The sequence below is a fragment of the Schistocerca cancellata genome, chromosome 5, assembly GCF_023864275.1.
Source record: "Schistocerca cancellata isolate TAMUIC-IGC-003103 chromosome 5, iqSchCanc2.1, whole genome shotgun sequence".
In the NCBI taxonomy this organism is placed as follows: Eukaryota; Metazoa; Arthropoda; class Insecta; order Orthoptera; family Acrididae; genus Schistocerca; species Schistocerca cancellata.
The window spans coordinates 491,462,357-491,489,085 of NC_064630.1; the positions used below are offsets into that span (position 1 = coordinate 491,462,357).

The 26,729-nt window shown below is 43.6% G+C and overlaps 1 protein-coding gene across 1 annotated transcript in view; it reads right to left on the minus strand.

Moving 5' to 3' along the window:
* The window catches only part of LOC126188620 (venom carboxylesterase-6-like), a 134,246-nt gene that overhangs the window by 73,064 nt on the left and 34,453 nt on the right, over window positions 1-26,729 (minus strand). Inside the window, exons 3-4 of the mRNA XM_049930222.1 lie at window positions 25,089-25,263; window positions 14,700-14,885 (exon numbers count right to left, since the gene is read on the minus strand). Coding sequence (XP_049786179.1) covers window positions 14,700-14,885; window positions 25,089-25,263 — 361 coding nt within the window. The remainder of the gene's footprint in view (window positions 1-14,699; window positions 14,886-25,088; window positions 25,264-26,729) is intronic.

Below are 26,729 nucleotides of genomic sequence, written 5' to 3' on the forward strand. Positions count from 1 at the left end.
TTCCCGTCCAAATTCCATCAACTCTGAGAGTGCACTTCGAACCAGTGTGACTTAAGCAGCCGCATAACGTCAAACACTGTTTGAGCTGGTTCAGTATGGTACCACCTTATCTGCCGCCTGGGCAAATGTTAACTTAAAGATGTGAATGTTTAGATGTCCTATCAGCTGTCTCTTTTCGTCTTCCAGCATTGATTGAGTCTCTGAAATCAAGTCAGTGGAACAATGCTCTATCGAAAATTTATGTACATTAATATTCCGTGACACCTTTGCTTATTAAGCTACAAACATTGTTATATGACAACATATTGCACGACGTACAGGGTGTTTATAAATTAGTTATTAAAATTAACTTTTAACTGTGAAAAAGCTATTGTAACACAACCAGCGTTCATCTGTAATCAATTTTCTGCCAAATTCTATTAAGTAAATCTTGATGCATGCTGTCAATTGCTTGTTATCAGTTGTCCCAGCTCGCAGGTGTTCCCCGAACGCGGAGGAACAAACACATTGCCTTCAGTGTAACGCCATACATAGGAGTCCACTGTAGTTAAATTAGCTGATCCTGACGGCCAATATATTGTTCCACCGCGTCCAGTCCAAGTCGGAGCATTCTTACGGAGATATGCGACTACTTCACAATAAAAATCCGGTAACGAACTATCTTAGTGGGGAAACAAATTCTGTGCCCATACCCTGTTGTAACTGAGGCATTAGATAATGCTCAAGCATGTCCAGATACAATATTCCAGTTACAGTTGACTCGGAAAAAACAGAAAATATTGTAAATCTTGTTACAGCTTCCAACGCAAATAACACCGTATGCGAGTCCCGTACGTGTTCGATTTCATGACGTGCTTTCTGCTCACCCCCTATCCGAACATTATGCCGATTAGCTTCACAGTAGTTATGGAAGCTAGATTCGTCAGTGAACACAATTTTACTACGAATGTCACCTTAGTCTGCATTTTTTCTACATAAAACGCAGCTCGTTTTTCTTTGTCACTTTCTCGTAAAGTTTGTAACACTTCCAGTATGTAGGCTGTAAATGACAGGCATTTCCGTAACACCTTCAACACTGTAACAGTAGGTGCATTCAGTTCTAACCTGGCTCGCCTTGTTGCTTTACCGGGACGCTTGTGCAGATGCTGCGTCAGAGACTGCTGGCCGACCCTGACCCGGTGTCTTGCGTGATACACAGCCAATTTCGCTGAGACGATTGTACCAATTAAATAAATTTGACTTTCCGACGGTGGCTTGGGATATTTAGCCCTGAATTGTCTCTGAGTTGTAGTAGTGGATATGGATTAGTGAAACGAGAAACAACATTGCGTAAACCAAAATACGTTATAAGACTCCATGATGTATACAGGAATGCCACCTATCGGGATATCGGGAACTAACAGTGTCAGGCGGGAATAGAACTTGAAGATGCATCAAACATTTCTATTGGTTATTTACCCTTTTCACAATTAAAAGTTACTTTCGTATAACTATTTTATAAACACTATCTATATGTGATAATATAAGGAATCCTGCTTTGCTAACATGGTTGTAACGTTATACTCCAGAGAGCCACATAGGCCTAGACATGAAAAACTATTGACAGGTATGGTCTGAAATAGTCCAATTAATACCTTAGGCTAAGTTTTATTTGAAGTTAGTTATAAGCAATCATGGAATTTTAAGATCCGATTTTCCTACCTTTCCTTCTTTAACAGAGAAATTAGAGATATTCTGAATTATTTGTAATTTACTGGGTTATACATCAATAGCAATAGTTAGATTATGTTAATGTCGTTCGTGACTTAATCATTTCAATTGAGGTGTCAAAAGACAGTGCGCAGTCGTAAGGATCGGAACAGATATTCAGGACAGGTTTAATCCCCTGGCTGGCCATCAAGATTTAGTTATAAATAACGACATTACGAAACCACTTGAAAGCTTTGTAATGCACTTCTATTTCCAGAAAACTAGTTTCGGTCATGCAACCATTTTCAAGCCACAGCTTAACACAAAATAAAAACAGCTTTTTTTCACAGCATCTGTAACGTACGTGTGTGTCTATAATCTTATACGTTTTTCCGCAATCACCTTCTGCAAAAATCGAATTTATGACAGTGCCAAGCAAACTGTCTGGTCACAGTAGTACCATAAAATCGGCACACATTTTATTTATATATTACCGGCCCAAAAATGTTCCTATAGGAGCTTAAAGAAGGCGGATATACTCTTGTTTAAAAGACTCTGACTGAAAAGGGTACTTGCTACCTCATTCTACCTTTCTCAGCACCTTCAAAATTTTTTCCAAAAATTTTGGCTTGCGAACATATTCATGTTCTTTTTAACGTGCAACTCACCTCTCACACCGAGCGAGGTGGCGCAGTGGTTAGCACACTGGACTCGCATTCGGGAGGACGACGGTTCAATCCCGTCTCCGGCCATCCTAATTTAGGTTTTCCGTGATTTCCCTAAATCGTTTCAGGCAAATGCCGGGATGGTTCCTTTGAAAGGGCACGGCCGATTTCCTTCCCAATCCTTCCCTACCCCGAGCTTGCGCTCCGTCTCTAATGACCTCGTTGTCGATGGGACGTTAAACACTAACCACCACCACCTCACCTCTCACACCCATAACTCCCCAAACCGTAACTCGCTCACAATCACCAGCCCATCGCTGTAAGTCGCACGTATGCATCCACTCCCACTTGCCCGCTCTCACTCACTCATTCATCCCAATTCATTGGCATTGTCTCTTGGCATCACTCTGTCACTGTCCCCCGTCTCACAACCACAGTCTCCTTCGTTCTGTCCTAATACTACTGTCCGCTCTCCACTGTCACTGGCTCCATTTTATTCTCTTCCTGCTAACACCTCATTTATTCCTTTCCTGCTGTCTCTTCTCACTGTCAATATCACTCTCTTCCTCGTTGTCACTGTCATATACTCGATCTCTCTTTATCACTGGCTCTCACCCACTTCCACTTTCTCTTTATGTTTATTTTTGTCCCACTGGCACTGCCTCCTTCACTCTTTTCCTAGCACCGTCAACTGTGTTCCACTATTACTTCGTCCCTCTCTTTCTCTCACACTGCCATTATCTCCTTCGTTCTTTCTACAACACATCAACTCTCTACTATCTTCCAGTATTTGTTACTTTTCCAACTCTTTCGCACTGCCACTGTCCCATTCTCTCTCCCCCTCCCTCTCAGCATAAAAAATTGTGAATGTGTTCGCATGCGAAAATTTTTGGGACCATTTTTAAGGTGTCGAGGAAGGTATAATGTGCAGCCGGCACCACACTTTTCAGTCAGAGTCTTTTAAACAGGAGCCAATTCGCCTCTTTCGTGCTCCGACACCAGCATTCTTCCGCTGTTCTCTTCTTCTCACTGCCACAGCAAGACATGTCACTCATATGAAAAGAACTGTATGGGTTAGTAAAATTTTGATAGTTTACTTACGTGAAACTGAGATAACGCAAAACTAATTTTACACCTAAGACAGGATTTTACGTGCACAAAACTACAACATGGGGTCACCAGAACACTTCTGATGACAGCGGAGACATATTACAGCATATTTCTCCGTGCCATGTCACTGTACAAACTACATCTTTGCCTCCCACAGTATTCCACTTGCGTATTTTGAGTGTACACCTAGGGTAACTTTGAACTTCTGTATCTCAAAAACGGGTGAAGACATTAAGAAAATTTCCAAGGAAGCTCGAGATATAATATCAAAATTATAGTTACCTGCTGTCCACAGCCGTCTTGAAATTCGATGCTCGGTTTTGGTATCCAAAACCCAGTTTTCGTGGTGTTTCTCGATAACGAATAAAAATTTTTGAAAACCGAAAGATCGTTCTTCTACATCAATGCCTAGACAATATACCTTTAAAATTTTAACAATTTTCTACGGTTAGTTGATTAGATATCTGCTGCTGATGGCGAAACAATGGCAAAAAATTCGGGTTTTCTTAGGAACCGTCCATGAACTAAGTGGTATCTTCATAAGCCTCTTAAGGCCCACAATAGACCACATCTAATACAAAAGACCCATATGACTTTCTCCATTTGCCTAAGCTGGAGAAACTATGTATTACACATACTTTGATTCTTCACTGTAGGACAGTTATAGTAAGACGATCTTTCTGTTTGATATACAAATAGTCCCTAGACCAAGGACTATCCAAAACACTTGACCCTATCTTTCTATCACTAATAGAACCGGAGGTATGAGCCCCGGAAGGTGACAAAAGTCGTGGGATACCTCCTAATAGCGTGTCGGACCTCCTTTTTCCCGGCATAGTATAGCAACTCGACGTGGCATGGACTCAACAAGTCGTTGGAAGACCCCTGCAGAAATATTGATTGCTGCTGTCTCTATAGCCGTCCATAATTGAAGTGTTGCAGGTGTAGGATTTTGTACACCAACTGACATCTCGATTATGTGCCCTAATGTTCCATGGAATTCATGTCGGTCGATCTGGGTGTCCAAATCATTTGCTCCAATTGTTCAGAAAATTCCTCAAGCCAATCGGGAACTATTGTCACCCGGAGACACAACGCATTTCCATCCATAAAAATACCATCGTTATTTGGGAACATGAAGTCCATCAATGACTGTGAATGGTCTCCAAGTAGCCGAACGCCACCATTTCCAGTTAATGTTTGGTTCATTTGAACGAGAGGGCCCAGTCCATTCCATGTAAACATACGCCACACCATTATACAGCCACCAGCAGCTTACACAGTGCCTTGTAGGCAACTTGGGTCCAAGGCTTCGTGGAGTCTACGCCACACTCGAACACTGCCACCAGCTCTTAGTAACTGAAATCGGGACTTATCTGACTAGTACACGGTTTTTCAGTCTTCTAGGGTCCAACGGATATGGTCACAAGCCCGGGAGAGGAACTTCAGGCAATGTCCTACTGTCAGCAAAGGCACTCCCGTCGGTCGTCTGCTGCCATAGCCCATGAACCCCAAATTTCGCCGCACTGTCCTAACTGATACGTTCGTCACACTTTCCACATTGATTTCTGCGGTTATTTGACGCAGCATTTCTTGTCTGTTAGTACTGACTACTCTAAACAAACGCCACTGCTCTCGGTCGTTAAGTGAAGGCCGTCGACCACTGCGTTGACTGTAGTAAGAAGCAATGCCTGAAATCTGGTATTCTCGGCACACTCTTGACATTATGGATCTCGGAATATTAAATTCTCTAACGATTTCCGAAATGGAATTTCACATGCGTCTAAATCCAACTATCATTCCGCATTCAAAGTCTGTTAATTCCCGACGTGCCGCCCTAAAGACGTCGGAAAGCATTTCACAAAAATCATCTGAGTACATATGATGGCTCCTCCAGTGCACTACCCTTTTATATCTTGTGTACGCAGTACTGCCGTCATCTGTACATATTCGTATCGCTATCCCATGACTTTTTGTCACCTAAATGTAAAGTTTCTAGACGCTTCAGTCTGGAACCTCGCGACCGCTACGGTCGCAGGTTCGAATCCTGCCTCGGGCATGGATGTGTATGATGTCTTAAAGTTAGTTAGGTTTAAATAGTTCTAAGTTCTAGGGGACTGATGACCTCAGATGTTAAGTCCCATAGTGCTCAGAGCCATTTGAACCACTTGTAAAGTTTCTAACATATGCAAATCGTTACACAAGTAAAGAGATCAAGGATATTCCTGGATAAATGACGGTAAAGAGTACGAACAAGGCGCTGGCAGTCAATACTCCCATTGTGCAAGATGTAGGTGAGAAGAAAAAGTTCGTTAGGACTGCCAACCAGGGGGATATGTCGGATAAAATGGGTAACTAGCTGACGGATCTACACTCCTGGAAATTGAAATAAGAACACCGTGAATTCATTGTCCCAGGAAGGGGAAACTTTATTGACACATTCCTGGGGTCAGATACATCACATGATCACACTGACAGAACCACAGGCACATAGACACAGGCAACAGAGCATGTACAATGTCGGCACTAGTACAGTGTATATCCACCTTTCGCAGCAATGCAGGCTGCTATTCTCCCATGGAGACGATCGTAGAGATGCTGGATGTAGTCCTGTGGAACGGCTTGCCATGCCATTTCCATCTGGCGCCTCAGTTGGACCAGCGTTCGTGTTGGACGTGCAGACCGCGTGAGACGACGCTTCATCCAGTCCCAAACATGCTCAATGGGGGACAGATCTGGAGATCTTGCTGGCCAGGGTAGTTGACTTACACCTTCTAGAGCACGTTGGGTGGCACGGGATACATGCGGACGTGCATTGTCCTGTTGGAACAGCAAGTTCCCTTGCCGGTCTAGGAATGGTAGAACGATGGGTTCGATGACGGTTTGGATGTACCGTACACTATTCAGTGTCCCCTCGACGATCACCAATGGTGTACGGCCAGTGTAGGAGATCGCTCCCCACACCATGATGCCGGGTGTTGGCCCTGTGTGCCTCGGTCGTATGCAGTCCTCATTGTGGCGCTCACCTGCACGGCGCCAAACACGCATACGACCATCATTGGCACCAAGGCAGAAGCGACTCTCATCGCTGAAGACGACACGTCTCCATTCGTCCCTCCATTCACGCCTGTCGCGACAACACTGGAGGCGGGCTGCACGATGTTGGGGCGTGAGCGGAAGACGGCCTAACGGTGTGCGGGACCGTAGCCCAGCTTCATGGAGACGGTTGCGAATGGTCCTCGCCGATACCCCAGGAGCAACAGTGTCCCTAATTTGCTGGGAAGTGGCGGTGCGGTCCCCTACGACACTGCGTAGGATCCTACGGTCTTGGCGTGCATCAGTGCGTCGCTGCGGTCCGGTCCCAGGTCGACGGGCACGTGCACCTTCCGCCGGCCACTGGCGGCAACATCGCTCAAAGTCCGTCAACTGCACATACGGTTCACGTCCACGCTGTCGCGGCATGCTACCAGTGTTAAAGACTGCGATGGAGCTCCGTATGCCACGGCAAACTGGCTGACACTGACGGCGGCGGTGCACAAATGCTGCGCAGCTAGCGCCATTCGACGGCCAACACCGCGATTCCTGGTGTGTCCGCTGTGCCGTGCGTGTGATCATTGCTTGTACAGCCCTCTCGCAGTGTCCGGAGCAAGTATGGTGGGTCTGACACACCGGTGTCAATGTGTTCTTTTTTCCATTTCCAGGAGTGTAGTTAACATTCCTGCGTTCGATTATCTAACACTAATGGACAATGGCTGACACGGTATGAATACAGAGCTCCACAAACATTAAACAAAACGGGGATTTATTTTATTAAGCGTCCGCAGTGCGATTGTAAGTATGTGGGACAAACTGGTAGAAGTTTTTGCACCAGGTTCAAGGAGCGCTGAAATACAAGTAAACCCAAATCTGTATTATCTATGCGTCTTGCATCTAATATTCACAGGCTAGGTGATATCGGGGACAGTCTTCCAATATTGCATGTCTATCCTAAAGGCTTCACGCTGAACATGCTATAAGAGATAGAGATTTTCAAATGCCGAACCAGTAATCCTGGCATCGGTCTGAACGAACAGGTAGAACTTAAAACTATTTTGAGTAATTTTTTTTTCAATGCTTGCAATAGCTAATTAGTTTCTTAGGTAATTCGCTCTTGTTGTTCTTACCACGGTCATTATTCCTAGGGTCGTTTATATATTTTGTGCTTGTTGGCCGTATAGTGGCATGTTGCGTGGATACTGGTTTGGTTATTCATCGCAGCTTCCACGGTTTGGTCCTGCTGCCATGGGATTTTAGATTACGTCATAGTAAAGGCGGCTCCTTGGCAGTTTTCTTATTGTTATTTATTACTTTATATGTTTTAATTATTTGACATAGTGTTTTATTCAGTATTATACGTCCTTCTGTCGATGTTTACATTTTCAATTCTTCTGTCCTGTGTTTCTATTGTTACAACTGCTTCTGTGCTGTTATTATAACAGTTATTTGTTTAAATTTATATGCGTCTTCCATAGAACGCTGGTTTGATATTAGACGTGATCTACGTAAGTTTTATGTTTGTTGATTTATCTCTTTTACTACAGACTTTTTTTTACTTTTTTCTAGTTTCTTTGTACTTGGTCCACTACGCTTTTCATGGCTTGTTCATACCTCGTACAGATGGCGGAAGATACACGTCTGCAGTGCTCGATAAAGTGGAAATTCTGAAGCATTATCATCTTCAGCGAAAGACCCTGTAACTAAAAACTGCACACAAATGCGTGCTAGGAACCTGCATCCATTTACATTAACAGCTGGTGGAGGTTTTTGCTCTTTACGTCAGGAGCTTGTAAATATCGCTTCCAAATTTGGACAGGTCGATGTCTCCAACATTCTCCTTCATGCTACGACGGGGGCACGAAACAGTGAAAGACAAGCCAATGAAATGTGAGCGAGTTATGATGCCAAGCACTGTCAAGGCCATATCTATTACTGCCTGTGTATGTACAGCGGATTTGTAGACCGATCCATATAGGAAAAGCTGTTACCTATCGGTTACTGCATACTTTGTTGATCATGATAGAACACTCAAAAACATTGAGTTGGCAAAAGCTCACTTTTCTGAGAATAAAAAATGTGGAGAATTTAATTTAGCACCACGACGAGATTTCTTTTGTCATCGGCCGAGATGCTAATATATGAAAGGTATTGAAATTCTTTCTGCATTATGCATGTATTCCACATCTTTCGAATATAGTCCTAAAAGACGTTTTCGATTACGGTTATTTGAAAAATGAAATTGCAGTCGTTTATTCGACGATTTATGCTGCCAGAGACAGGATCCGTTTCATGAAGAAAATAGGTGACGTGAATTCGTTACAGACAGGCTTGAAGCAACAGACCAAGGGCCTTACCGCAATGATAACACCGGTTCCCGTCAGATCACCGAAGCTAAACACTGTCGAGCTGGGCTAGCACTTGGATGGGTCACCGTCCGGCGTGAGGCCAATTGAGGAGCTATTTGAGTGAGAAGTAGCAGCATTGGTCACGAAAACTGTCAACGGCCGGGAGAGCGGTGTGCTAATCACATGCCCCTTCGTATCCGCGTCCGGTGACTCCTATGGGCGACCGGTCGGCATTGTTGGGTCTTCAAGAACTGTTCAGGCATTGTTTGTTTGTTCTGAAATAAGAAACGGAGACTAGGTGGAGCAGCTTATTTAGAACGCTACAATCTGTAGTCAGCCAGTGCGACAGAATAATGGGGATACTTGTGGAAAGGGCGTCCCTGAAAATCTTAATGGTTACAACAACGAAAATGCAAAAGACCTCGCGACATTTTTGGTGCCACTCAGAAATGCAAGGCGAGAAATATCCTACAGCTCAGTCCGTTTTGTTATTGGTTCGTAAACTGAAAAGTCTGTAACACCGGTTCCGACAATCCAGAGGTATGTTTCTTTAATTGCTGTAAATCCACTTTTCTTGTTTAATACGTGCTGCGTGCCGGCTAACATAAATTGTAGTTAGTTTCAAAACACAAGTTTCAGTGTCACTGGTATTTGGCAGTACACACATTATTTTATATTAACTAAAGGTACTTCATGCGCTGAAAGAGCGTTGTCTCCCCCTCATGGAGGAGAAAGTAGAAATTCGGACGTTGCACAGAACAGCTAGAGTTTTGTGGCACCATTCAGCCTACTGAAAATTATGTCTGTTGCTAACAGATTCGAAACGTTAAATTAGTGACGAAATATCGGCAACAGGTAAGCAGGAATGCAATTACAACTTGTCACTAATATGCTATTCTGTTTCTGTCTTCTTCTTTATCTCTCTGAAGCATTGGACCAGTTGATCCGTTGTGACTTCTTGACCAGTGAGTATTCTCTTGGGTTTACCAATGTTCCTTCTTCCATTAGGGATGCACTGTACCAGTTGTTTTGGAATACGTTCATCGCTCATTCCACCTATATGCTGTGTTCCAAGATGACAGGGCTCCTGTTCACACAGCTCGAATCGCTAAAAACTATTTTTGTGAGCACGAGAATGAGCTGTCGCATCTCCCTGACCATCACAGATACCAATTCTCAATATTATGGAGCCCCTGTTGTCTACTTTGGATAGAAGAAAGATATGAAGTACCTCTGAAAACCATATAGGAGCTGTATTTATCCATTCCGAGACGAGTGGAAGCTGTTTTGAAAGCCAACCAACCAGTTTAGTCATGTGTTTTTGGTGTCTACCCTAAGCGTATGATAAAATAGACACTGCTGCAAGCGTTGTTGTAAAACTTCAACTCAAACAGCCACATACTCTGACAGGTGAATAATTACTGAAATTTATGATGTTGAAAGAATCTTAATCAGTTAAAATCTAAGGCCAAGTTTTGATTCAAATTAATTATTAGCAGTTTAATTGCCTACGTTCTTAAACAGAGAGATGAGAGATTTACTAAATTCATTCGTAAATTTTTAGATCATTGATCCGTTTCGATAGTTTCCGTTGACAGGGGCGTCTCCAGACACGTCTTCGGCATGGAGTCTCGTTGACGAGTAGAACTGTTTTCAATGATCAGTTCCGCTTCGAACTGAGCCACGATGATCAGCAAATACGTGGCTGGAGATGCCACGGACAGCGGTGTGATACCACCTTGACTAGCACCAGCCATACCGTCTGACGAACAGCCCTGATGGTCTGGGTTGCCATATCATTTCACGGCAGTACCCCTACCGTTGTCATTCGCGGCTCCCTTACAGCGGTACGTCGACGATATTCTACGACCCATTTTGTTGCCCTTCATGGCTTACATTTTAGCAAGATAATGCCCGCCCGCACGCGCCTAGAATTTATACCGCTTGCCTTCGTGCTTACCATATCCTACCTTGCCCAGCGAGGTCACCAGATCTCTCCTCAAACGAGAAAGTTTGGTGCATTATGGCCTCATAACTAGCTCGGCATTTTGACAGTCCTAAGCGTCAACTAGACATAATTTGGGAAGATATCCCTCAGGAGGACATTCAACAACTGCAAATTAATGCCAAGCCGAATAACTGGTTGCATAAGGGGCAGAGGTGGACCAAACGCGTTACTGACGCCCTCAATTTGTGAAGCTCTTTCTCTCGAATAAATCATCCAGTTTTTCTTAAATTGTAATCGTTTGTTTGCTTGTATTTGTACATGTAGATCACATCTGCCGATTTATGTATTATTCGGATAATTCCTTCGTTGTGCGTCGTGTTTTCTTATGTGTAACAAATCGAAACTCATACTGTGTTAAGCGTACTCTCTCGCCAAAGTTGTACAGTAAAGTCTCCACTTTTTTATTTACATTTTTTCAGTCCACTTGATTTTCAGCAATTTTCCGGTTTTCTTCCCGTAGGCAATGACTCACTTCCACACAATCCTGCATCATTTTGTGTATCAAACGCTTTTCTATGTTCACAAATATTACGAAAAATCTTGCTTTGATTGCCAAACTCAACGTCAGGACGGCCTCTCTGGTGCCTTTACATTTCCTATAGTGAAACATTTTATCCAGCAGATCTTCAATTTGCTTTCGCATTCTTCTGGCGGCTTGGAAGTATGAGCTGTCAAACTGATTGTCCCATTGTTCTTACATTTATCTGTCCTTGCCATCTTCGGGGATGTCGGGATAATATTTTTCTGAGAGTCCGATGGCTTGTTTCCAGTGTCGTAGATTCTGCACACCAACTTGAATAACCGTTTAGTTGCCTCTTTCCCCAATAATTTTAGAAATGCCGAATAAATGTTATTTTTTAGAGTACTGAGGGAGAAAGAGATAAATGTTTGTGCAAGTATGCTAATTTGTTTTTACACGAAACTGCTACACATTCTTCTAGTGATATTATGACTTCCATAAACTACAATTTAAAAATTGCGTAGAGACGGTGCTCTTGTCTGACATTGAATCCACGGTATGGACTGCCCCTAATACAAAAAAAGAAAACAAACCCGCTTTTAATGCACATCTATCATTGTAACCATCGCTATCAGGCGTCCCTCTTCACATTATTTTGTCCAGTTCATGTAGGTCAGACAAAGAATAACACAACAACGTGCAATGCTAATGTGCACACACAGTCAATGATATGAGCACATTATAATTTATTAAAAAGTTCATGATAATCCTCCTAAGCTGTTGCATTTTATGGTGCGAGAGCATTGTAATACTACTGGTAATTAATGTTTCAAGTTTTTTAGTCTCTAGAAAAAAAGTGTTTTTCTGGGCATGATACCACTCACACGAGAAGAATAGATCATTTAAATCAGCTTCTGAAGTTGACCCGAAAATAGAAGTTGGGTACCTCTGCCGCCTATCTTCTGGAGCCAGGTAGGGAAGTTCCCAAGATGGAAGCAAGTAATTATGTTGCACGTTAGGTGTCGTCTACCGCATATCCAAGCCGTAAACATCGATCTTCCAGGGGAAGGATGCTCATGATAGTAAAGGCGGCATCTTTGCTATTGTCTGTTTTCCCACTCTCCTTTCCGCGCGTTGTAAGCCTTCACTTTAAATCTGTGGCCGTGGTCGGATGTAGTGAAATCAGGATTAGGCAGGTATCAGTTGGTCTAGCGTCCTCTGCACAGAAACCCCACACTCGTTCTGTAATGCGGCTTAATGGCCTGGTATCCACAGAAAGTTTAATCATCTTGTGCATTGTGTTCATAAGATGAACGTAGTTTCCTGCCTGTATAACAGAAGCGTTGACAGCCAATATAACACTTGACGACTCCATGCACAACTAATATTAAGTAGTTTTGCTTCTGCCGCCAAGAACATTGACGTTTCTTGCACTATACTACCCCTGATACAAAAAAAGAAAACAAATCACCATTTAATGCACATCTATCTTTGTAACCAATCGCTATCAGGCGTCCCTTTTCACGTAGAAGATCATATATTATTTTGTCCATTCCATGTAGGTCAGACAAAGAGTAACACAATAATCTGTTTAGAGTATCACGTATGCTAGTAAGTTAGTTAGTTAGATAATTAAAATTTCCATACATGCACAATCTATTATTATGTGAAACTACTTCGGTGACAGGTTGTTTATGCACGATTTCTTTGTATGTGTAATTACACGTTGGTCATTTGCACATTACTAAATACCACAGAGGCTTAAACGTAACAAAAATCAATTTATTTGTATTTGTCCCTAAAGTGTACTTACATTACAAGTAAAACAAAAATTTAACAACAAAGGAAACTTATTTGCAACATGTACTACTCATGCTATCAGCGTTTAATTAAATTTTCGTCTACAGAATAGGATAAGTTCTTCAGAAGACATGATCTCAGATTACTTTTAAAATTTGTCTTAAGCCTGTCAGATATGTTATGATGAAATATTTTCGTGGTTGAATACTGAACTCCTTTCTAAACCATTGAGAACTTTATTGTTATCCCATAAATTTTCGTAATAAAGCATTAATGAGTACAGATACGCAGAATGTATTAAGATATTTATTTGTTTTCAAAACCAGCAATTAAGCAAAGAGCAAAAGTTGTTAAATTTGAGAAGCCCACTAACATGTTTCTCCCATTTCAAATTTTTAACAAAATGGACTATCGAAAATCCAGAGGAGAAAAAGCTGGAAGCATTTAAAGTGTGTAAATATACTAGAGAAAGTATGAAATAACTAAGTGCTAAAAGGTACAGTTGAACAAATATGTCTACGAAGGAAACTCGTCACTAGAAGAAGGAGCAGTTTAGTGACACCACTGCTGTGCCAGCCAGCAACAGCTAATTGGACACTGGAATGGGAAAAACGTTAGGAGCAGACAACCACTAGAATGTGTAAAATATTTAGAGAATTTTGGATGTAGCACTTAGAGCGACATTGAAAGCTTAGAATAAGATAGGGAAGGATTGATGGCAGTGCCAAAACAATCGAACAACTGACAACTACAAAAAAATTTTTCGTCCGACAATCCGGAGCATTCTACACTATACGCTAATGTTCTACATTTGTTTCTGACCTTCTATTTGTTATGCAGAAGTGAATATACTGTGTTTTATCGAATGTAACGGAAAATCCATTTGCAGAGAACCACCCATCGATTCACCTAAACGCGTTATTTACATTTCTTTCTGTTGCTGTCTCTCTCTAACAGATTAATAACAACACTTGCAACGGCACTTCAGGTATGTTAAATAACGGTTATTCACGTATAGAAGGAGTACGATTGGACAGAAAATTGATCCACGCGGAACTCCAACTGTGAGTACTCGACCTTTGCTATAACTTCGACAGTTCAACTGTCTAATTATTCAGCACCACTTTTTGCTTCACTTTTGTTAAATACAATTCAAGCTCGCTGTATGTAACACTAGAATTTCATAAAACGTAAGTTTTCTAGAAGAGAGAAACGATCAAAGGTTTTGCGAGGTCACAAAAAAATACCAATAGGTAATCTTTTGTGATCCGAGAAGTAAAATACGTGTGCTATAGCGTTGATATTTCAGCACGAGAAGAGTGTGAATTCTAATAAACAAACAAATGGCATGCCCGCATCTCGTGGTCGTGCGGTAGCGTTCTCGCTTCCCACACCCGGGTTCCCGGGTTCGATTCCCGGCGGGGTCAGGGATTTTCTCTGCCTCGTGATGGCTGGGTGTTGTGTGCTGTCCTTAGGTTAGTTAGGTTTAAGTAGTTCTAAGTTCTAGGGGACTGATGACCATAGATGTTAAGTCCCATAGTGCTAAGAGCCAAACAAATGGCATCTGTCAGGATATCCATACTCACGGAAGGAGAGGTGTGTGAACATGTGGTAGTGCGCGCTGGCGGCGCCCGCCTCCACGCCGAGCAGCGTCACGCTGTGCGGGTTGCCGCCGAACATGGGGCCGTTACGCAGCACCCAGCGCAGCGCCATCGACTGGTCCTTGAGGCCCACGTTGCCAGGCAGCGACATATCCCCAGCCGCCAGGAAGCCTGCAAACAGTCCACGGAAAACTCACCGCTGCAGCCTGAGCGAAAGGCGAGAAACCTGTGGCGGAAACGGAATGGCACGAAGTTAAGCAGCAAAATTACCGACAGAGAATTCCAGTCTTAAGCAGACGATTAACAAACTGGAAATGAAGTGAGTGATCGAAGCAAACTGCAGATCGAAACGAACTGGAGACTAAGTGTTTTGATCCAATTTTTCTTTTAGTCTTCTGACAGGATCGATGCAGCCCTCAATAAATTTTTCTCCTGTGCCAACCTCTTCATCTCAGAGAGGCAGTTGCACCCTATGGCCTCAGTTATTTGTTGGATGTACTCCAAGCTCCGTCTTCCCCTCCAGTTCTTACCTTCTCTACAGCTCTAATACCGCGAAAGGTAGACCCCGATGTCTTAATCCATTTCCTACCATCCTCTCCCTTCTTCTTGTTAGTGTTTTCCACGCGTTTCTTTTTTTCGCCGATTCTGCAGAGAATCTCTTCATTCTTTATCACTCCACCTAATTCTCAACACCTTCCCTTTCACCACATCTCAAACGCTTCCATTCCCTTCCTACAGTCTACGACTCACTACCATCAATGCTGTGTTCCAAACGTACATTCTAAGAAATTTCTTCTTCAAATTAAAAACCAGCCAGGAACGCACACTTCGCTGGCGCTAGTCTGTATTGTATTGCATGTTAACGGGACCTAGAAACGACGGAGAGGCTCCGACCTCGCCGCAGCCGCAGTGGTCCACAACCCCACGACGACTACCGCAGTCCACTTCACCCCTCCGCCGCCCCACACCGAACCTAGGGTTATTGTGCGGTTCGGCCCCCCAGGGAACGTCTCACACCAGACGAGTGTAACCCCTACGTTTGCGTGGTAGAGTAATGGTGGTGTCCGCATATGTGGAGAACTTGTTTGCGCAGCAATCGCCGACATAGTGTAACTGAGGCGGCATAAGGGAAACCAGCCCGCATTCGCCGAGGCAGATGGAAAACCATCCACAGACTGGCCGGTTCACCGGACCTCGGCACAAATCTGCCGGGCGGACTCGTGCCGGGGACCAGGCGCTCCTTCCCGCCCGGAAAGCCGTGCGTTAGGCCGCACGGCCAACCGGGTGGGCTCCAAGTGCTAGTCTACTCTTTCTGCCCTCCTTACTTCGTCTGTCACTTGTCTCTTGCTTCCAAGGTAGCAGAATTTCGTAATTTAGTTTACATCGTGGTCACCAAATTTGACATTAAGTTTATCATTGTTCCCATTTCTTCTGCTCCACATTCCTTTCGTCTTTCTTCGGTTTACTCTCAATCCATGGTGTGTGCTCACTCCATTTAAGAGGGCTTGCAATTCTTCCTCACTTTCCCTTCCCGGTTCTATAAAGCCCTCCAAATCCTCGAACCCCATGCACTCCGCCTCGCCTTCCGCATCCGCCTTCCGTCCCCCACGCACATCCTCTACAAACTCATCCCCTTCCCCCAACTTCTCCTTTTCCTTGAAGACATCCGCACACTATATATTGTCCGCCGCCTTGATCCCCCTCACCCCCTGGTGTCTCCCTTCCTCTCCACTCCCAACCAGTTGCCGCGCCTTTACTGTTGTGTCCCTCCCTCTCCCCATCTCCACACCCTCCATCTCCTTTCCCAACACAACTTCCACCATCTACCCCTCCCGGATGATGAGCTTCGCCCTGACATCTACCCTTCCTACCAACTCTAACCCCATCTTCCTGCCTCCTCCTCAGGGCTCCCTCTCCTCCCCCTCCCTCCTTCTGAGCCGCTTTCCCCTCCTACTCCCCCTCCATCTCTTGTGCCTCCTTTCAGTGTCTCTGTGCTCCCTCCTTCCCTGTCTTCCCTTTTCCTCTCCCGCCCCACGTGTCTCCTGCCTCTTCGTGAGCCCACGGTTGCCCCTCCTCTCTTCCTCCCGCCGCTTCCTCAGCTACCCCATGCTCTCCCCTCCTTTTCCATCCTCTCTGACCTTTCCCTCGGAAGGTCCTACCTGGTAGTTTTACTCTTCGTCGTGTGTGCTCCAAGTGGATTTTAAGTGTGTTGTTTCGGAGTGTTTTTAATACTGTGGCCCACTTTTAACCTGTGCACGCGCATTCAGTGTCTTCTCTGCGTTTCAAGAATCGCCAACTGTGTTTTTTAACTTTCTGGTGACTTTTTTAACTGTCCCCCATGAACGTCTACATGTCCATGTCTTTTTACCTCCATTTTCTCCCCTTCCTCTGTTTTATGTTCCCCTTTTTTATCTCCTTATGTATGTATCATTTTATTCTTGTTTTAGTAGTCGTGTCTCTCGGCTGAAGAGCAGCGGATTGTGCCGCTGACTGCCCTCCCCTGCCCATATGGGGCAGGGGAATGAAATCACAATAAAGAAAAAAAAATCCTCACTTTCATTAGAGATAGCAGTTCCATCAGCGAATCTTATCATTAATATGCTTTCTCATTTAATTTTAACCCCACTCTTCAACTTTCGTTTACTTCCATAGTACTTGCCACGCGGGGTAGCCGTGCAGTATTGGGCGCCTTTCTACGGTTCGCGCGGCTCCCCCCGTCGGAGGTTCGAGTCCTCCCTTGGGCATGGACGTGTGTGGTGTCCTTAGCGTTAAGTTAGTTTAAGTTTGATTAAGTAGTGTGTAAGCCTAGGGACCGATCACCTCAGCAGTTTGGTCCCATAGAACTTACCACAAATTTGCAAATTTTCCGTAGTACTTTTTCGATATATAAGTTGAACAGTAGGGGCGAAAGGATGCATTAAGGGCAAAAGACTTCGTGCCTGTCCTACACAATTTTCAATGGGAGCACTTCGTTCTTGGTCTCCCATTCTAATTGTTTCCTCTTCGTCCCTACACATATTGTGTATTACCCAAATTTCCCCGTAGGTTCTCCCTATTTTTCTGACTTTCCAACTTCTTGCACCAGCTCTTTTTCTAGGCTGACAAATTCCATGAACGTAAAGTTCTGCATTCATCATCAAGGTAGCGTCGAGACTGTTTCTTTCGTATCTCTTCCTTTCCTAAGCCCAAACAGTTCGTAAATTTTCTTTTCGATTTTTTGCATATTATTATTGTCGGCAGCTTGGTGCTTGAGCTGTTAAACTGATTGTGCTATAGTCCACGCACTTGTCTGCCATTGTCAACTTCGGGATTTTGTGAATGATATTTTTCCGAAAGTCTGAGAGTATGTCTCTAATCTTCTATAGATATACACCAACTTGAATAGTTTGGTTCCACTTCCCCCAATTATTTTAGATATGCTGAAGGGCTTTTGTTAATCCCTTGTGCCTTATTAGAGAGCTGATATTCCAAAGCTCTGTTTAACACTGGGCCTAGTACTACATCCCCATGCATGCATATCCAGAAGAATATTGCATCGTAATTCGGAATAACGCAGGAACTGATATATCGTATTTATCCGCCGATACGCCCTGTGAGGAAATATACACAATACATGTACGAGTACAGGTTGTAGACACATGGTTGACGACACGTGGAAGATTGGGGCTAGCCGTGAGTCGTGCTGGCATAGACTAATGATAAGGCGACCGCTCGCAATAAGCGGGAAATTCGGTTTCGAGTTGCAGTCCGGCCCAAGTTTTCATTGTCGTCATTCCTTTCTACAGCTGATGGCTGAACATACTCGCAATTGCGAATACATTTAATGAATTTCATAACGGCTGTAGTCGTCACAGTGCCTGTTATTTTCGACAAGCACACATGTCCAAAGGGACACTGCATCATAATTCGGAATAATACAGGCACTGCAACATCGTATGATGAATCCCGGCTGAAATGTTCCCTTGTTTGCCAGCCGGTGTGGCCGTGCGGTTCTAGGTGCTATAGTCTGAAACCGTGCGACCGCTACAGTCGCAGGTTCGAATCCTGCCTCGGGCATGGATGTGTGTGATGTCCTTAGGTTAGTTTGCTTTACGTAGTTCTAAGTTCTAGGGGACTGATGACCTTAGATGTTAAGTCCCATAGTGCTGAGAGCCATTTGAACCACTTCTTCCCTTGTTTCCGGGCCTTTTCCAACTATAAACCTTCCTCTTCTAATTTTTGAACAACGTATTCGCGGTAACCATCTGAAATTTTGTTGCAGCACTCAGTTACTCAATCTCCTATCTCATTCCTGCTGCCAAACCCATATTTGTCGCTAACCCTCCCTTCTGTTCCTTCCCCACTACCGCGCTCCAGACCCTCATGACTATTAGATTACTATCGCTCTTTACATACTGAATTACCCGTTCACTGTCCTCGTATACTTTCTCCCGCTCTGCATCTTCTGCTTGTGACATCGGCATGAAGACTTGAACTATTGTTTTTGGCGTTGGTTTGCCAATGATACTGATGAGCACTATTCACAGTAACTCTCATAATGAAGTAACTTTCACAATCCTACACCCCTCATACTATTTTCTGCCGCTGTTGATATTACCCTTCTCTTCACTGTCCCTCACTATGTCTAGACTGAGCCTTTGCATTTCTAAAAAAAAAAAATGGTTCAAATGGCTCTGAGCACTAAAGGACTTAACATCTATGGTCATCAGTCCCCTAGAACTTAGAACTACTTTAACCTAACTAACCGAAGGACATCACACACATCCATGCCCGAGGCAGGATTCGAACCTGCGACCGTAGCGGTCACGCGGTTCCAGACTGAAGCGCCTAGAACCGCACGGCCACATCGGCCGGCCTAGCATTTCTCCTTTCAGATTTTTTAGCCTCCCTATCACGTTCAGACTTCTCCGACTCGTAGATGGTTACCCTTTCCTTAGCTTTCTAATTTTTCTCCTTGTCATCTCCACCCCACCCCCCTCCCCCCGTATATCTGAATGGGAGAGTAATCCGGAATCTTTTGCCAGCGTAGAAATCGTCATGATACTACTCCAGTTACAAGCCACATCACATTATATGTCTTTAATGCCGTGGTTTCCATTGCCTTCTGCATCATCATGTCGCTGATCACTGCTGATTCTTCCGCCTTTTAGCAGTAGTTTCCTGAATCTCTGCACGCTCTTCGGCCCTCTATCAAAAGACCGTTGGCAGAACGAGGGTCACTCCTTACACTGGAAGTCTTCCACCGCCGTTGCTGATGGTTTTTGTTGGAAATTTAAGCAGTGGATGGGATCGAACACAGAACGCAAGGGTCGCGCGGGGTAGCCTGCGGTCTGAAGCGCCTTGCCACGGTTCGTACGTCTACCCCCGTTGGAGGTTCGTGTCCTCCCTCGGACATGGGTGTGTGTGTGTGTTGTCCTTAGCGTAAGTTAGTTGAAGTTAGATTAAGTAGTGCCTAAGCTTAGGGGCCGGTGACCTTAGCAGTTTGGTCCCATAAGACCTTACCACAAATTTAATTTTTTTTAAAAAAACTGATATTAACAGTGGGTACTGGACCTCGCAATGTTACCACGTCTGGGACCACTGCCATCTTCTGCAGTCCATATAGCTTCCTCTACAGTGTTAACTAGTCATTGGATCACCTGCGACGTGTGTGATCCGGTTTAACGCGTGCTGCATTTAACTCGAGTGCAGCCACGACATGAGCAATGCAATTTCCGCTACAGGAATTCTTCTTCTCAGGCAGTCGTCTGACATATCTTTCATCGAACATGTCTTAGCAGCTTTGTGTTACCCTGATCATTATCATGCAGCCCAACATTCATTTCCATTACACCAGATGCAGACCCAATCGCAAAAAATGCAACAACTCCATCAGGTGTAGCAAAACGGATCCAAAACTATCGGCAATGGCAACAACAGTAGCAGCAGCAGTCCACGACTCGGGAACTGCAGCCACACCATCGTAGAGAACTTCATCAAACCATGCAGCCCCAGCAAGAGCTACAACAGCAGTAGGGCAGCAAGCAGAAGCATGACACGACACGGCGGGCAACAGCAGTCTAACGCAGGTAACGGCAGCAACGCGCAACAGTTGATGCAGCAAAAGCATCGCGCCAAGTCCACTTCGCTAGAGGAAGTATAAGCGAGTACCTCCGTACTACAACTGCACTTACATGAAACTGAGAATAGGGAAAGAAAGGGAAGAGATGGGTGGGAATTCGCGTATTCCAGCCGCACAGGGCATTGTGGTAATGCAGTGGCGAAAGTTGAAAATTTGTGCCGGATCGGGACACGAACCCGGACTTAACGCTTCTCATGAGCGGTTGTCTTAACCGCTTCTGCCATCCGGACACGATCCCTGACCCACTCAAATTTCCAGCTTATTTTTCAAGAGTGTGACGGCCCCCTGATGTTTGTTCCAGTGCGGATGCACTAATATCGTTTGAACTCGTACGGGAATCAGTATTCTACGAGGAGGGGAGAAAAGGACGAGGGATGTTGCACTAGAGCGAATGATAAGTTGAAAATTTGAGTCGGTCAGGACTATGTCCAGATGGTCGAAATGGTTGAGGCAACTGCTCATGAGAAACGGTAAATCCTTGTTCGAGTCCCGGTCTGGCATAAATTTTCAACTTCCGCCACTGCACGACCACAATGTCCTGTGCGGTTGGAAGTAAAGAATTCCTGCACACCACTTTCTTTCCCCATTCTCTATTTCATATAAATATATGCACCAGCCGCATCATAACGAGTTGTGTCTATATACAGTACAAAAACTACAGTTAGTTACTCTATGCAGCTTGCGGTTTGTAGCGGAGGGTACTTTGCGTATCGCTGTCACTTTCCCCTTTCCTGTTCAATTCACGAATAGTTCGCAGGAAGAACGATTGCCGGTAAGCCTCCGTATGGGCTCGAATCTCTCTAATTTTATCTTCATGGTCTTTTCGCGAGATATTCGTAGGACTCCTCTAGGAACTCACGTTCTCGGAACTTGAATAATAATCACCACCTTGATGCAGAGCGCCTCTCTTGCAGCCTCTCCCACTGGAGGTGGTTGATAATCTCTGTGAAGCTTTCGTCCTCACTAAACAAAACTGTAACGAAACGCTGGCTCGTGTGGCCGAGCGGTTCTAGGCGCTTCAGTCTGGAACCGCGCGACCGCTACGGTCGCAGGTTCCAATCCGGCCTCGGGCATGCATGTGTGTGATGTCCTAAGGTTAGTTAGGTTTAAGTAGTTCTAAGTTCTAGGGGACTGATGACCTCAGATGTTGAGTCCCATAGTGCTCAGAGCCATTTGAACCATTTTTTGTAACGAAACGCGCTGCTCTTCTTTGGATTTTCTCTGTTTCGTCTATCAGTCCTGTCTAGCAAGCAGCCCGTACTGACGAGCAATATTTAAGTATTGGTCGAACGAGTGTTTTGTAAGCGAAGTCCTTTGTTGATGGACTACATTTCCTGTGGATTCTTCCAATAAATCTCAGTCTCCCATCTGCAGCTAATTTTATGTGATCATTCCACTTCAAATCACTCCGTATGCATACTCTTGGATAATTTATGGAACTAGTCGCTTCCAGTGATTGTTCTGCAATTGTGTAATCATACAATAAATGGTCTTTATGTATTCGCAATACGTTACATTTTTGCACCAAGTGAAGACCCTCTGCAGGCCTTGCTACAGTTTTCTAGCGTCGTAACTTCTCTGTCTACAACAGTACCATCTGCGATAAGTCTCACAGAACTTTAGACATTATCTACTAGCTCATTTATACATATTGTGAAAAGACCAATAACACTCCCTGGGACACTCCCGAAGGTATTTTTGTGTCTGAAGTTTTGTATCCGTTCACAGTGACACGCTACGGTCGTAGGTTCGAGTTCAGCCTCAGGCATGGATGTGTATGATGTCTTTAGGTTAGTTGGGCTTAAGTAGTTCTAAGTTCTAGGGGACTGATGACCTTAGAAGTTAAGTCCCATATGCTCAGAGCCATTTTTCACAATGACATGCTGTGTTCTATTTGCTAGAAACTCTTCTATCAACTCACAAAGTTGGTAGAATATTTCGTAATCTGGAATTTTCTTCCTTAGATAGTAGTGCGGAACTGTATCGAATGCCTTCCGGAAGTCAAGGAACACGCTATCTGCCTGGACACCTTTCTTTCTGGGTCTCGTGGATAAACAGAGCCAGCTGGGTTTCACACGATCGTTGTTTTCGCAACCCTTATTAATTCATGCAGAGGAGATTATTGGTCTCCAGAAATATCAGTTCGCGAATATAAAACATGTTTCGAAATTTTATAACTGACCGACGTCACGCCTATAGCTATGTGTGTGTGTTCGGCGACCCTTCTTGAAAACGTGAATAATCTGTGCTTTTTTCCAGTCGTCTGGAATACTTCGCCCCTCCAACGACATACGGTACACTGCTGTTAGAAGAAGGGTAAGTTCTTTTGCATACTCTATGTAGAATCGTATTGGCATTCCGTCATGTTCAGTGGCCTTCCCTCTCCTGAGTGATTTCAGCTGCTTCACTATCCCATGGTCACTAATTTCGATATCAGCCAGTCGTTCGTGAGACTATTTAAGGTAGGCACTACAGTGCGATCTTCCTCTGTGAGACACATTTGGAAAAAGACGTTTAATATTTCTGCCTTTTTTGCGCCGTCCTCAGTTTCCGTCCCATTATAGTTAAAGAGTGTCTGGACAGATGGCTTTGATTCGTTTACTGATTTAACATAAAACTAAAACTTCTCATCGTTTCCTGTCAAATCGGTAGACAGAATTTTACTTTCGAATTTGTTGAACGCTTCACGCACGGCTCCCATTGCCCTAATTTTGGCTTCGTTTGGTTTTTATCTGCCTGTGAGGTTGTGGCTACGTTTGAATTCGCAGCGAAGCTCTCTTTTGCTTTCGTAGCTGCTTTCTGCCACGGACGTCGAACCACAGCGGGTCTTTCCGACCTCTGACAACTTTGATTGGCACATACTTGTCAAAAACATGTTGTACAATGCTCTTCAACTTTGTCCATTGATTCCCAATGTTATTAGTGCTGTAGATGATATTTTCGTATTGACCACTCAGGGAAACCGAAATTTGTTTCCTGTCGCTCTTGCTAAGTAAAAAGATCTTCCTGCCTTTCTTTGTATTCCTATTTACAGCCCTATTCAGTGATGCTGTAATGACCATATGGTCACGGATTCCCTTTTGAAAGCAAACTGAGTCGAAAAGTTCAGGTCTCTGTCACCAGCAGGTTTAAAACGTTATTTCCACGAGTCGGTAGTCTGGTTAACAGCCTCAATATAATTTCGGACAAAGAAAATTTCACATTATTCTCTGTTTCTACTCCCATCCTAATCACTTGAGTCTACCTGTCTATAGCTTGTAAGTTGTAATTTCCTCTTAAATCTGAAGCGTCAAAGACACACAGCACACTGGGTGATTCTGCAACAGGTTCCACGCCACACTTGGTTTCTCAGCTCAACGCAGACGGGAAAAGAAACAGTTATTATTAACAGAGTAAGAGCGGACCACATGAATAACAATAAAAAAAACATTTGTTAAAATTAATTCTCTCTTCAGGCTGTGATTCATACCTCATCTAGGAGGTACTGCACATGTACTAATAGAATACGACAAATACAATTATCCAAGAACAATTAGACTGTACTACAACGTACAATATTTAAAAAAAACAAGGATTGTTTTTCTCTTAAAGTAGCTCTTAGTTCCATGGATAGGTGCATTGTCATGTATTTACCATTTCATACGTCTTTGTAAAAGAGAACTTTAAATTATAAGGACCTTATGTTTCATTACGTACATACTAATTGAATTTTATGTAAAAAAATGTGACTTTTATTATGATGGTGTAGCCAGACTAACGTACTTTGTAGACTAATCATCTCGTGCAGTAATGTTTCACACTTTGTAATAAAGTCCGATAAATATTCTGTTTGTATCATTATGCCAGGTTATTGTATCTGGTGAAATGGATTTTGCCTGAAATCAATAAAATAAAAAAATAATCAGCATGAATGGTGGAAAGAGGAAAACATTATTTGTTGAGGTAATTTAGAAAACGGACGAAATAAGCCCTGATGAATTAGGAATGTAAATACGCAGAACATAAACGCATCTCCTTGATCTACACGTGTATAAATTCGAGTTTATGTTTCAAATACCTCATTACTTAGAATAATGAGGGGAGCTGACATGTAGATAATGTCTTTCAGCGCTGTCCGCGGGTCTGCTAGCGATACGCTGACAGCCACATCTAAAGCACCCACTTCAGTGCCGCCGAACTTAATTTCGTCTGTGGTAAAAGAAAACTCCCTAATGCATAACCGTTGTTGACATACATTGAGAAATGAGTCTCACCCAGCGGGCCGAGCCGATAGTTGAAGGTGACGAGAACGACGTTGTGGTCCATGAGATGTTCTGGAGAGAACCTGGACAAGCTGCCGCTGCCCGTTGTGAAGCCGCCGTCGTGAATCACCACAATGACGTCCCTCATCACCCTGATAATGTCGTCCACGTCGCCATCATCCGGAACCTGAAACAGTTAGCGCAGTTGGTATGTGTAACTGTGATTCAAGTGGCGAGATAGAACCATGGTGTCTAACCACAGTTTAAACTGCATGTACAGTAGTGGAAATCAATACAGAGGCGGGATTCCACGAAAATAAGAGTAAAATGTCTGAAACATACGTGTACCGTATTTACTATAAAAATAGTAGATACATGTAAGACATAAACAATCGTGACGGAATTACAAAGTTTCTTTCATATCACGAGTAACAAAAGGAGGTGTTTGCATTTTCTGGGTGGAAATTGATATAAAGATAGGTCCTCTCCTGTTATTACATTGTTAGTACTTCGTCCAACCTCCGTTCTTCCTAATTACCTCTAAAATTCTCTTCGGCATTGGTTTTGTTAGGGTTTGTAGTTCTTGCAGTGGAATTGTCGTCTACTCTTCTCATATCGGTCTTTTTAGCTCGCATGGGGCCTCAAATTGTCTTCCATTACGATAAACACGCCTTACAAATATTCTACAAAGGTTTCTCGCGGTGTTCAGATCCAGATATTGATGCAAACCAGGGCATGGCATCAATATCTTTTTAACCAAACCGCTATTTAGTTCTAACAGAAACATAGATAGATGCATTACCTTGTTGAAACATTAGACTTTCGTCTCCTAGGTCTTCATATATTCTAATCAATTCTCAGCGTACATAGAGATCACTCTAGTGTTCATCAAGGCAATGCGTGATTTACCTTTAGCACACCAGAAGGTTACCCGAATGATGGCACTTCCGCCACCAAAGTTTCTCCTCATTCTTACCTGCTGCTCTGTTCTCAGATCATGCCAATAATACTGAAATCCATTCTATCCATTTCAATTAAACGTCTTCTCATCACAGAAGATCACTTCATTCTATTGTGAAGTCCATGACATGTTTTTCAGCAAACTCCAATGTAGCCTATTTATGTTGGGGTGTTAACACAAGTTTCTGCAGTCTTATCTTAAATACAAGATGTTTGTCATGTGGAAAATTTTGTAGTACACGTCTAGTAGTTACTGGCAACTGTATATCTGCAACAAGATGAGAAGAATAACGGTTTGTGGGGCCTTAATTTGCGTGAAAGTAACCCTTTGTATGCCTTAGATAATTTTATACTTTGTCCATATTTTCCTCTCTGTTCACATCGTGCTCCCAGTCTAACGAAATTATCAATCACTCTACTTGAACAGCTCATCTTAGAGAGAGAGTCCCATTTCCGTGTACGTACCGATTTTTGCTTTTTGATCACATGATAATTGTTTTTCGCGTGGAATTGTCACAATCGTGGTTTATATCAGTATCACTAACGGTGCCTGTTTCATATCTGCAGTAAAGACGCACACTAACGCCACGCAGAGTCGCCTGTCTTTATACTGTCCCCCACACTATGCCACCTGAATTGTTGATGTCTTGTTATATACTGTACTGCTGACATCAAATGCGGTACCATTCGATT